Source organism: Hypanus sabinus, chromosome 2, assembly GCF_030144855.1.
Source record: "Hypanus sabinus isolate sHypSab1 chromosome 2, sHypSab1.hap1, whole genome shotgun sequence".
NCBI lineage: Eukaryota > Metazoa > Chordata > Chondrichthyes > Myliobatiformes > Dasyatidae > Hypanus > Hypanus sabinus.
Genome location: NC_082707.1, coordinates 53,050,412 through 53,064,408, shown reverse-complemented (window position 1 = coordinate 53,064,408; position 13,997 = coordinate 53,050,412). Strand labels below are relative to the sequence as shown.

The 13,997-nt window shown below is 38.6% G+C and overlaps 1 protein-coding gene across 3 annotated transcripts in view; it reads right to left on the bottom strand.

Annotated features, from left to right (window-relative positions):
• tbl1xr1a (TBL1X/Y related 1a) overlaps nucleotides 1–13,997 on the bottom strand; it is a 151,392-nt gene that overhangs the window by 50,469 nt on the left and 86,926 nt on the right. The window contains exons 2-7 of one of the 3 annotated variants that reach the window (XM_059946105.1): nucleotides 12,873–12,972; nucleotides 9,259–9,344; nucleotides 8,685–8,846; nucleotides 8,492–8,590; nucleotides 6,764–6,909; nucleotides 1,710–1,932 (exon numbers count right to left, since the gene is read on the bottom strand). In XM_059946105.1, coding sequence (XP_059802088.1) covers nucleotides 1,710–1,932; nucleotides 6,764–6,909; nucleotides 8,492–8,549 — 427 coding nt within the window. In that variant the 5' untranslated portion in view covers nucleotides 8,550–8,590; nucleotides 8,685–8,846; nucleotides 9,259–9,344; nucleotides 12,873–12,972. The remainder of the gene's footprint in view (nucleotides 1–1,709; nucleotides 1,933–6,763; nucleotides 6,910–8,491; nucleotides 8,591–8,684; nucleotides 8,847–9,258; nucleotides 9,345–12,872; nucleotides 12,973–13,997) is intronic. The other 2 variants (XM_059946092.1, XM_059946098.1) reach the window with 2 other exon arrangements.

Genomic DNA, 13,997 nt, shown 5'->3' with positions numbered 1-13,997 from the left:
GATTGGGGAGCATGCCTTAAGAGAATAGTCTGAGCAAACTCGGCCTTTTCTCCTTGGAGCAACGGAGGAAGAGAGGTGACCTGATAGAGGTGTCTAAGATGATGAGAAGCATTAATCATGTGGATAGTCAGAGGCTTTTTCCCAGGGATGAAATAGCTAACATGAGAGGGCACAGTTTTAAGGTGCTTGAAAGTAGGTACAGTGATGTCAGCAGTAAGTTGTTTTTTTTTAATTAGTTTTTTTATAATTTTCTACATCGCTACAGATAAAAAAAAACCAGATCAAAATGAAGAACATTAATACAGTGCAAAAATAAACATACAATAAAAATATAATACAAAAAAGGATAATTGAGAAAGCACCCAAATTGAAGACATGTAAAATTAGTATCCTCCCCAAACCCCGCAACAAAAAAAGAACTCCAGACCAACCACAACACAATATAAAGAATATAAATCAGGACAATCAAACCCCCAAAACTGTAAATACACTTAGCAACAGAAGATATTAATGCCTACTACCAAAAAAAAGGAGCTGAAAGCAAGGGACCGGGAAAAAAAACCTTAGTTAAGAGGAAGGTTATGAAAGTACTCAATAAAAGGTCCCCAGACCTTATGGAACTTTATATCCAAATTAAGAACTGAATAATGAATTTTTTCAAGGTCTAAGCAGGACATAATATCGTTAAGCCATTGAGCATGTGTGGATGGGGCAACATCTCTCCATCTAAGGAGGATTAAACGTCTAGCCAGGAGAGAAGCAAAAGATAATATTCGACACTTAGTCAAACTCAGAGGTAAATCTGTCTCACCCAAAAAACCGAACAAAGAGCAATTAAAGGGTTAGGTTCTAGGTGGTGATAGTTGTTTTTTTTTAAAGCAGAGTGGTGAGTGTGTAGCGACAGTGGTGGAGGCAGATACGATAGGGTCTTTTAAGAGACTCCTGGATAGGCACATGGAGCTTAGAAAAATAGAGGGCTCTGGGTAACCCTAGGTAATATCTAAGGAAAGGACATGTTCGGCACAGCTTTGTGGGCCAAATGGCCTGCATTGTGCAATAGGTTTTCTATGTTTATATGTATCAATGCTACTCAACGACTGGTGGAAATAAAGTTCCTTTCCTAAACCAATTTCAATACATAAATTGTTGGAAGATGGATAGCACACTTCATAATCACAGACACAATAAAGTAGAGACCAAGAATTAGGAAATTGGACGTGCTGAACGAGAGACAGAACAGGCAAATCGAAAGTGCCACGCTATCACAGGTTGTTTAACCAAAGGAAAATTGGGATAGGACAAAGAGTGTGGTTTGCAATGTTGCCAGCTGAATGTTTTGGAAAAACACTGAGACAAGAGGGAAGGAAATTCAGGGATGTATGAGAATGAACATTAGTCCACAGTACTAATTTTAACTAAGAAGCCTATTGAGTAGGGGAAAAGTCCCCACAAATCTAACTTTCAAGCACCATTTACCAGCAGTTTTGCACAGAATTGGCAAGGTGACCTCATGGGTTTGGAAAAACAAGATCAATCACCTCAGAGTTCCAGACCAGATAGTCAAAAAGGGCCCAAGTGGGAAACTAGAATTTTCATTTCAATATATAAACTTTTTTCCTAATTTCCAAACAGCGTCATGAAAATTCAGGTACAGTGTTGGATGGAGAAAGTGGGGGTAGAAAGTATATAGTAATCTTGTTAATACTTACTAGTTACTGAGTGCCCCCCATTCTCTTCTCCATTTGCTGTATTCTCTCCATTTTTCGTTGCTCCCTGTTGACTGACCGCAGCAGCGGCAGCGGCGGCGGCTGCAGCTTGTTGCTGCTGCAGCTTGTCTCTGTAAGCTTGCTGCCTTGTCTGCACCACGTCTGGCATAACAGCATCAATTAAAGAAAGGGACTCAATTGGCCTCCCATCAAATAGTGTGCCATCCTGGAGGTGAAAGTTATTGCTCAGAATAATAACACTGCATTTGCATAACATTAGAATTGCATTTCATCAACCATCTTAAATCAGAACTCAAAGCAATTTGGTTACATACAGATCATTATTAGTTCTAGCTGCTCCATTGTTTACCTAATTACAATGCTGACACCAACTTTTCATGATATTGGTTCTTCCTAATACCCGAATGTCTCCTCCTTCCTTAAGATGCCTCTTAAAACTGACAAAATTTTTGGTTCATTTGCCCTAATGTCACTTTATGTAATCCAGCATCCATTTGTTTGAATACATTTCCAAAAGATGCTTTGGGATATTTTGCTTTGTTGACAGGGCCACATAAATTTCATTATTGCAGCCAAGATTAAACAAGTTCAGTCATGGTCACCTGCATAGCAAATTCTTAACTACATTGACTTTAAGTAATTTTACACGGCGCTGGTTCCTTAAGGCTGTCATAGCCAGCGGGTGTGGGGCAGTAGGGATAAGCTGCTACTACCTATTAAATGCTCCCAAAGGTGTGTGTTTCAAATATCCTTTGACAACCAATTCCAACTTTTGGCCTTCATAAGTGGCTTAGCTACGAAGCCCAGTGTAACCTTTTCTACTGACAGGAGAAGGGACAAAGGCAGGTTGCAATCATTTCGGGCCAATAAGGCTCATCGGTTAGCAGCTCATTGAGGAGAAGGAAAATTCTGATTTCAAACCTCCTTGCGGCTATACTCACTCATGGAGAAGGCCTCATGAGTAAACCCACAAGAAAAATCCAAATCTGGCCTTCCTAATGCAGACCTATGTTGAGTTGAATGCTGACTGGAAACTCTGGTGACACCAATGATGCCAAACTCTGTGGGTCTCTGTTATTCCCTGAGATTCACCCGCTGTATAGCTAGGAGGAACCTGCTACATGGACAACTGCCTGCTCTAATGCCTTGGCTTGCCTACCGACTTCAACAGCTAGGACACAACATCCATGGTCAACGTGGAACATCAGGCTGCCATACAAAAACAAATATTCACTTGATTTTCATAAAATCAGAATGAGGCAAAGTATTCAGAAGCAAATGTAACAGAATGAAATTTTAATTTTAAAAAATGGCACATGGGTGGAGGGGGAAGGTAAACCCTCCTTTGTAAATGTAAGAGAATTTGCAGACGCTGGAAATCCTGCACACACAATGCTGCAACTCAGGCAACTTATTCCCCTCCATAGTACTGCCTGTCTTACTGAATCACTGCTTTGAATCAAATTCAAAATCATGCTCTGGCTCATCTGCACTCGAATAAACATTGCTGCCATAAAACAACACATACTTTATACATAACACTTTTACAGTAGCATGCATTTGCACAGGCTCCTTTACCATAATGAAAAAAATTGAGTTCACAGGATTACTTATCAACAAAAATGCTCTGCCACAGAAAGATACATGAAGGCACTTGACTGAAGGCATCATTAAAATAAGTAGGTTTTAAGAAGCATCCTAAGGGCAGTAGAGGGCTTATGGGAGGCGACAGTGAGTGATCTGCAGATGATATGCAACAAATATCAGATTTGTACAAGTTGCCAGAATTGGAGGCATAATGAGATCTTGAGGAGGAACACAGACAAAATGCTTAAGGAATTCAGCTGTGAGTGTGGAAATGGTGTGAGATAGGGGTTGGTGTTGTGTTAGAGGACAGAAATGGCGATTAAAGGCCATGGAGAGACTTGAAAATTATTGTGAAGATGATGTCAGAATGGAAGCTGATGTTCACTCTGTTACACTTGCTGGTCTACAAGATTTGTAAAATGATATTCAGGCAGTCCCCGGGTTACGTACGAGTTCCGTTCCTGAGTCCGCCTTTAAGTCGGATTTGTACGTAAGTCAGAACAAGTACATCCAGTATTATTTAGCATCAGTTAGTCAAACATTTGTCTTAGTATATACTATGTATTTTACATTTCTATGCATATAAAACACTTAAGAAATGTATGTATTCCAATAATTAAACCACTGTGTTGCTTAGTAATAATTGTAGCTTTCATCGGGGCAGGGCCTTTCACAAGTTCCATTATTCTCACTTTATCCGTTACCCTTTAAAATAGCCTAGTGCTTTTCCAATGACCGATGGTTCTTTCCAAACACTTTATTATTTCCACTTTATTTTCAATTGCGATCGCTTCCCGTCAATGGAACAGAAACACTGTGGGTGGTGGGTCCCGACCTGCGCTGGCTCCCGAGGTCCCCTGGGTCCTAAGGACCACAGCACTAAATTCCCCAGGTCCTAAATTGCACCGCACTGAGACAGGTTAAATGAGACTAGTGGGGGCTGTGCTGGGTTTGAGTATTTGATCCTCCACAATATTCCGCGTGGGAATTTAAACTGGAGATGGCAGTTTTTTTTTACAAGGTCAAGTTGCAAGCTCGACATCAACCCGGCATGGGAGCAGTCTGTCACTAAACTGAACTCGGGACCTCTGTTCTCTAGTACAGTGCTGATCTGACTGCGCCACCCGCCAACTTGAAAAGGGGGGGCGGGGTCAGGGTGAATCTTACTAAGAAAAATTTAAGCCAAATACAAAGTTAAACACTCAACACAAAGTGTCAACGGCAACGACTTAAAACAGCAGACGGTGTCACGATTACTTAAAATAGTGGACACCGTTCTTCTTCCTTGGTTTGTAAGTACAAGTTGTCCATAAGTCGTAACCTGGGGACTACCTGTAGTTACATTTAGATAAACAATCAAGTAACCACATCTATTTCTTTAATTACAGAATATAAAAGTAAAATAGTCCATTAAACATCCCTCTACACAGCAAAACTTAGTGTTTTTCCCTATAGCACTTGAATAAATACACAAACCAGATTGTAGAACTTTTGTTTTCCAATGCACCTCTTTCATATTTTATGCTACAGGTTAGTCACACTTATTAAAACTAATTCCACTTTATGCAACTCTATGTTTAGGCCAACACATATTTCTCCAAAATAAGTATTGTTAAATACAAGAGATTCTGCAGATGCTGGAAATCCAGAGCAACACAGTCAAAATGCTGAAGAAACACAGCAGATCAGACAGCAACTATGAAATTGAATACACAGTCTACATTTCAAGCCAAGATCCCTCCTCAGGGGGAAGAAGCCAGAAGGTGGGGGAGGGGGAAGGATATAGGCTGGAAAAGTAGTAAGTGAAGCCAGGTGAAAGGTAAGGTAGATGGGTGGGGAACAGCATCAGAAGCTCAGTGGTGATAGATGGGAAAAAGTAAAGGACTGAAGAAGGATTCTGATGGGAGAGGAGATTAGGGAAGGAGGAAGGGTACTAGTGGACAGTGTTAGCTGAGGAGAGAGAAGGGGTAAGAAGGGAGCCAGAATAAGAAATGGGAAAGTAGATAAGGGGGTGGGGTTAAGAGAAATTTTAAGTTGTAGAAATCTATGTTCATGCTATCATGTTGGAAGCTACCCAACAGAATATGAGGTGTTGCGCCTCCAACCTGAGTGTGGCCTCATTGTGACAGTAGAGGAGGCCTTGGTGGTATGTCCAAATGGAAAAGGAGGGTGGAATTAAAATGTTTGGCCATTGGGAAACCCTCCCTGTTGCAAGCACAGTAAAGGTGCTTGACAAAGCTGTCCCTCAATCTATGCTGAGTCTCACTGTCTCACTGCTTTGGGAACACCAGATACAGTAGATGACCCTGACAGACTTGAAGGTGAAGTTTTGGATTACCTGAAAAGGACTGTTTGGGGCCCTGAATGGTGGTGAGAGAGGAAGACTGGACAGGTGTAGCTCTTGTTCCACTTGCAGGGGGTAACTGCCACGTGGGAGATCAGTGAGGAGGGACAAAAATATATGGGAATCACAGAGAGGGCAATCCCAGTGGAAAGCAGAGACTGCGGATGGTGGTTGGGGGGGATGCGTTTGGTAACTGGATCCCACTGAAGATGTCAGACGTTGCGGAGAATAATGATGTGTTGGTTGCGGAAGCTCACAAAGTGGTAGATGAGGACAAGAGGATCTCTATCCTGTTAAAAGGCGGTGGGAAGACGGAGTGAGGGCCAATGTCTAGGAAATGGAGGAGGTGCAGGTGTGGGCAGCGTCAATGGTAGAAAAGAAAATCTTGTTCTCTGAAGGAGGAGGACATCTCTGAAGTGCTGGAAGGGAAAGTCTCATCCTGGGAACAGATGCAACAGAGATGGAGAAACTGAGAAAAAAGAATGGCATTTTTACAAGCAACAAGGTGGGAAGAAGTATAACTGTAAGAATCAGTAGGTTCGTAAAATATATCAGTACACAGTATGTCTTCAGAGATGGAGACAAAGATATTGCAAAAGGGGAGAGAAGTGTCAGAAATGAATTTAATGACAGGGTGGAAGTTGATGAAATTGAAGAGCTCAGCATGTGTGCAGGAAGCAGCACCAATGCAGTCAACAATATAGCACAGGAAGAGCTGGGGAGCATTCCCAATGAAATTTTGGAACATGGACTACTCCACGCAGCCCACAAAAAGTCAAGCATAGCTGAGGCCCATGAAGTTGCCCATAGCTCCACCCTGGGTATGGAAAAAGTGGAAAAAGCCAAAAGAGAAATTGTTGAATGTGAGGACCAGTTCTGCCAAGAGGTGGCTAGTGTAGAGGGGGAACTCGCTAGGTCTGTTATTATTAATAATGTTAATATTAAACATTTAAATAATATTAATTTGCATGACAATGCTCAGTGAAGAAACAGTATTTAAAAATGGGAATTGTATTAGGGTACAGCAAAATTTACAACCTATTCAAGTTTAATTTTGATCAATCCTAATCCCAGTAACTTCCTATTAAGTACGCTGGATACTAACCTCATTAATACTGACTTCAGCTTCCACATATTGCAAACCTTTCTGTATGATCGAGATGAGAGCTGCTGGTGGCACCAGGGCTCCATTAATATTAGACTGACTGATGTGACTCTCTATACCAAATGTGAAGGCTGAATGGGAAAAACCTTTGATAAAACAGAAAAAGAAATATAATAACGTTAATAGAGGCATACACAGGCATACAGAAAGCAAGTCCCTGATAAGAAAGCATACTTCGCTGACATTAAGAATTTATAAAGAATAAACAGGAATAAATTAGGCACCACATAACATTGCTAAATGTTGACTTAAACCTCATTGTATTAAAAATCTTGAGTATAGCATGCTCCTCCTGTTTATTAACATTATTTGCTGTTACATCTACATATATAAAAGCATTTTATTGTTAAAAGGCTATTTTTTGGCTGTTGTCCATCATGGCTACCTATTCCAATAGTTTGTCCTGTTAGATTTTTTAAAAAGTACCATTTTCCTTCCTTTGTATCTTAAATATACTTAAATAAAAAAATTCTTAAAAATACAGCAAATAATTGAAATTAAACGACAGGTTTGTAAATAACTTATTCTTATGCCCTTAACTTCAAAGTCTTGCTCTATTTCCAAAAGCTAAGTTTTAACTGGAATTTTTTTAACTTCAAGGGCTGTCTGGAATTTTCAACCACATGCTTTTGCTGAGCATGTAGCTTGCAGTAATTCCTGGAATGTAATATGCAAAGCATCAGCAACTGGAAAGAAAATTAAGTCCACTAATCACATGAAATTTCAAAACCTTTTCTCAGCAGAATTGAAAGAACCAAGAGAAACACTCTGAATGCTTTTCTTTGGGTGAATGGTTTAATAAATGATAATTCTTTTAGAATCACTGAGGTTAATAAAAATCTGTATCAATGCAAGTGTGACAACCCCTTAAAATACCAGTTTGCTCTGATCTTCAAAAGGTTGCACTTTACTCCCTTAACAAGTTGTGCTTCCTATCCTGATCCAAGTTTGCCTATTTCTACTCCATTTAAACAAATGTTCCACAACTGCACGCTTCACAATCCTTTGGATCTTGGAACTTGTCAAAGAGCATCAATATTCTCAGATTATTGTGTTATTAATCAGAAATGGCATCTACATGTGAGTTTAACGATTAACCATAACAAGAGGAGATGGGAGTGTGGACAAATTTTTAACAGAGGAATAAAGTTACTGTGAAATCAGCAATTCAAATTCTTTGTCCCGTTTCCAAAGTTTACACAAATAAGGAATTCTAGGCCTAGAAAATGGGATTCCAAAAGGATGGACAAGAAGGAGTGTGTTGCCCACTATAGAGGTCAAGGGCAAACAAGAGCTTTACCTATTAACCCCCTAGCAATGCAAATGAGGATGTTTTTTGCCTACTGCACAACCATTTAAACAATGAATGCAAGCTGAGGCCTGAAAACAATCACAATCAATACTTCCCCAGGCTTCAAAATAACCTGTCCAAAAGATTACTAACACCTCCTCACAGCTCTCTCTTAATCATTATCCCCAATCTTCATAACGATGATTTTTACATCCATTACAGACTGCACCGTGACTTCTCTCCAGTAACCACCATCATTCCTGCCATTTCAACTTTCAGCTTTGTTTCCACAAGCTGGTTTGCATTTGTAAGTAAAACCATTGGAAGGAAGTAAGTCAAACTTCTCAAAGCCAATTTATGATATTTGATCTTCTTACCAGACTCTTGCAAATATCTATAAACCAGGAAGTTGACCTCATCACTGCTTATACTCATCTTCAGTCCCACTTAAACCATGAGGTCATTCGAGGGTAAGCCTATGTATGAAAAACAAAGAAAAACATTTCATATTTGTTGTTTTCCTGTCCAGAAGGTGGGATTTTGCAAATTCCCTTTAAAGTTATTTTTCACCTTAATGGTATGCAATAGGATGCTCTTTAAATATCCACAATTGCACGTTGACTATAATGAGATTTCTATTTCCATTTTTACTTCACAGGATTCCGATCGTTACTACCAATCCAGTGCATCATAATTTCACTTTATTTTTCTTGTCCAGCCATCTAAGAGGATCTAATCCAAAATGTTAAACTCATCAATCTAGTTAAAATCACAGCACAAAATTAATTTGTGGAACATTTGGACAGATATATAAAAATAAATGCTGCAATTTACAAAACAGAATTCAGCAAACTTCAGCCTGAAGATTTACTTCTTGCACAAGGCTGCATTTTGTGCTGGCACATTTTTTTAAGATCTTAAAATAAATCATATTCAGAATGCTACATTCCACAAAAATGCAAACTCATGTTTTCTGTTTACTTCAATTTTAATGTATTGGAATATACTGGAAATGGTCATTGCCAATACTACAATTTTTTTTAAATTTCAATGTCCAGTATTAGTATTGAAAATAACATTCCCTTTCAACCCGTGAATCCCTAACAAGCAGCTTTGGTAATTTTACATTGAAATAAATTATAACCTGATTCCTGCACTTCAGGCATGAATAGCTTCAGACTTAGGACTTCCGGATTATAAGTAAGGCATCTGATAGTATCTGTGAGATATCTGCAATTGTGAGATGAATATTAACAAGATACAAGAAATACTTAGTAAAGGCTGAGTACCCCTCATCTGAAATTCCAAAAATCCAAAAACCTCCAACATCAGAATTTTTGTTAAAGTGCTGACATAACGTCACAAGTGGAAAGTTTGTTTTGCACAGGTCTCTGCACACCACAAATAGTTCTGAGAAGTTAATGAAAAAAATTTAATAACTCTGCATAAAGTGAAAAATTAAGATCTTGAGCCTGTATTGAAAGATTCATCAACAGCAGGGTGAACATATGCCACTTAATAGTCTGCTGATCATGAAAAAAGCAAAAATCTATATGACGAACTGAAAACTGACGGTAATAGTGAATATTCAGCAGGCTGGTTGCAGAAATTTAAGAAAAGGCACAGGTTTAAATATTTAAAGATTTGTATATTTAATTTAGCAATACAGTGCAGAGTAGACCCTTCAAGCCACAGCACCCCAGTTAACACCGAACCCTAATTAACTTTAACCTAATGATGGGACAATTTACAATGACCAATTAACCTCACTGGTACATCCTTGTACTCTGGGAGGAAACCAGAGCCCCTGGGGAAAACCTATGCATCCTATGGGAATGATCTGTAGACTCCGTATAGAACAATGCTAGAATTGAACACTGAACTCCAGGACATCCCCAGCTGTAACAGCATTGTGCTACCGCTACCCTACCATGTAGATAATAAAGTGTCTGCGGATGAGTTTGCCAAGGTTGATGAAAATCTAATGTGTTGATTGGTTGCATCAGTACATGTGTGATGAACAAAGATTGCTTACTGGCATCACATAAATTCAGAGTCAGAAATTGTAGCAATCCCAAGCTCTCTCATTATATATTCCAAAACCCAAAACACTTCCAGCCCCAAACATTTCGAATAAGGGGTACTCAACCTGTATTTTGCCAAAACTGACTTATTATTCATTTAATATTGTGCCTAATATGCCTATATTATATTGATGATGAAAATTGTCCATTTCCTTCTATAATACTGATTTGAAAAACAAGAGACAGAATCGGGCTTAAAGTTGAGATTGCTGTATGACCTCACAAGGAGGATGTGAAGACACAATTAATAGGTATGTTTAATGTCAGGAAAATGTCTGCAACTTACATCTTGAAATTCTGTTTTTGAGTGTTACTTTCACAAAATCTTTCCACTGGAGTCACATATTTGATAACTTCAGGAAGGGTAAGATGACAGGAGACAAACCAGTTCTCAGAGGGATCAGAAGTGGAGAGGTGAGCAATTACAGGTTCCTGAGCATCAAGATCTCTAAGGATCGAACCTGGCCCCAACATATCAATGCAGCCACAAAGAAGCATTAGGAGTTTGAAGACATTTGGATTGTCACCCAAAACTCTTGAAAACTTCTACAGATGTAGTGCTGAGGAAACAATGCGACTATAACAGGACTTGGACAAATTGGATGAATGGGCAAAAAGGTGGCAGATGGAATACAGTATTGGGAAATGTATGATAATACATTTTGGTAAAAGGAACAATACTGTAGGCTGTTATTTAAATGCGGAGAAGGTTCAAACATCAGAGGTACAGAAGGTCTTAGGAGTCCTCATGCAAGAGTCCCAGAAGGTTAATTTACAGGTTGAGCCCGCGCAAAGAAGGCAAATGCAATGTTGGCATTTATTTCAATGGGAGTAGAATAGAATAAAAAAGTAGAGTAAAAACAAGGAGATAATGCTGACCATTTATAAGACACTAGTCAGGCCACACTTGGAGCATTGTCAACAGTTTTGGGCCCCATATCTCAGAAAGGATATGTTGTCATTGGAGAGGGTCCACAGGTGGTTCACAAGGGTAATTCTGAGAATGAAGGGCATATGAGGAGAGTTTGGCAGCTTTAGGCCTGTACTCACTGGAATATTGAAGAATGTGGAGGATCTCATTGAAACCTACCGAATGCTGAAAGGACTAGATGGGGTGGATGTGGAGAAGATACTTTCTGTGGTGGGGGTATCCAGAACTAAACTGCAGAGCCTCAAAATTAAGGTGCAACCTTTTAGAACAGAGGTAAGGAAGAATTTTTTGGAGGCCAAGCCTGTGAGTACATTCATGGCGGAAGCTGATCATTTCCTGATTGATCAGGGCATCAAAGGATATGGTGAGAAAGCAAATGTATGGGGTTAATTTGGGATCCCGGATCAGCCATGACGGACAGTGGAGCAGACTTGATAGGCTGAATCACTGTCTGGTATAGGGGTGGGGGGCGGGGGGGGCACTATTGCACAGAACAAAAGGCAGCTACAGTAAGTTGTAGAATTAGTCAGCTCCTTCTTGGGTATTAGCTTTGATTGTATCCAAGATATCTCCAAGGAGCTGTGCCTCAGAAAAGCAGTGTCCTTTATTAAGGACCCCATCACCCAGGACATACTCTCTTCTCATTGCTACCATTAGGAAGGAGGTACAGAAGTCTGAAAGCACAAAGTGATTGAGTAACAGTTTCTTCCCCTCTGCCATCCAATTCCTAAATGAACATTGAACTCATGAACACTACCTCACATTTTATATTATTCGTTTTGCACTATTTTTAATCTAACTGTTTGATATACATATATATACTTAATGCAATTGATTTACTTATTTTTTTTCCGTCTATATTGTTATGTGTTGCATTGAACCGCTGCTGCTGCTAAGTTAACAAATTCTATGACACATGCTGGTGATAATAAACCTGATTCTGACTCTATCATTCACAACATTTTTGTTTTAAAATTATTTTGAATTATATAATATCAAGTTTGCTAATACTAATCAATCTGTTCAAGTTGCTTTGTAATTTCAAATGTTCCATTAAGCCAGCTATATTTTTGCCTTAATCATAATTTTCTGCCAATTTTGAGTTGAAAAGCACAAAGCAGATTACTATTTACCAAAAATCACTGTTCTAAGTACTTTACACGCAAGGTTACATTTTAAATTAGGGATGTGCATTCTACACATTTCTTTTGCCCCAAAGATGAACAAATTAAAAACAGAAAAACTGAGGGGGGGGGGGGCAGGGGGGTTGGAAATCACCCAAATTCTAATTGTACTGTTTATCAATTCCCATCAATCTTTCCTATAATTTGATTTTAGACATATCTAAAATATTACAAACTGCAATTATAGCTCACTACCTTTACTACAGCGCAAACAATGTTTCAGAGCGGGGTTCAAGCAAAGTGTTGACCCACAAATGGCAAGGCTTAGCTGCAGCTAGGGATTTGGTTTCATCTTGCCTCAGTGATTTTCTCATCAGATAAAATTATATAGAAACACTCCTTCAAATTAAAACTATTTTCACCACTGATTTATCTTTGGTGTTAATTGACCCTAAATTAAGAATAACCAAGAATATTAATAAATTGCTCTAAAGCTGAATGTTTTCAAGCAGAAAAATCCTGTAAAGCATGATTCATTACAAGGGAAATCATATTCATCTAAAATGGTTCAGAAAATTAACAGCTGCACATTTTTATGACAGAATACATTTAAACTTACCTTTCATGAATAGGCTATTAACACATTCCCAATGTTTATTTGGGAAATGTTTAAGGATGGAGATTTCACGTCACCTTAGATCACTGGACATGTAGTAAAGCTGGAAATAAAACAAAGGAAAAGTAGGTTACAACTTCATCAATAAAATGCATCATAACAACATAGTAAATAAATGCACTTCGGCTTTGAAATGAGAATTACTTTCCATTCCTGTCTCAAACTTACAGGTCACCAAAGTGTGATTTAAATTGAATTTCATAGTGAATAACATGCTAAACCTACAAAACAAAGAAAATATTACAAGCCATTAACAAACTCAGAAATTGATAGGATTTTGTTTATGACTTGTCCAAGTAACTTATATAATTAATCTATAATCATCTTAGTCCCAAAGTGGTCATGTTAGGATTTACAGCTTCATAACATACACATCATTCTAAATTTGACTCCTGGAATAAAAAGCTCCAAGGAAACTTGTTGACACCAAGTTTAAAAGGAAAGTATGCATTTTAACATAACCTAAATATTGTTGCTCAAGTTTGAAACACAAATATAGAAAAAAATCAGGATGATGTTGTTTTTAAAACTTAACAGGGTTCAATCTTGGAAAATGAATTCAATATAAGATCATTTTTATCAGAGATGGCCATGCTTGCCTTTGATCAATTTGAAATCATACATACATGGTACTGATCTCCAGAAGTCAAATGCTGCACAAAGCAGATTCCTGCCCCAAGGGCAAGGCTCTTACACAGAGATGGAACAAATCCAATTAAGCAGTGAGGGATGACAAAACAAGTCCCCCATCTGACAGAAATTAGCCAATGCTAAATACATTTGACACTCAGCTAAAATCAACGACAAATCTAAAACATTACGAACTTTTATTTTAAACTGTAAAGTTTTCAAAATTCACTATTAAAATCACCAAGAAAAAAAACAGAAAATGGAAATCAACTAAAATTTAACCCGTCCCTAGAGGCACATTCACACCATTCAAACAAAAAAGAAACGCTGTTTGTGTGTCAGAGCCAACTTCCTGCTTTGCCACTACACTCCATAAGGATTCCAACACTGGAGGACGGCAAGGAAAATGCTGCAAATGGCTGCCAATAAATTTGCTGT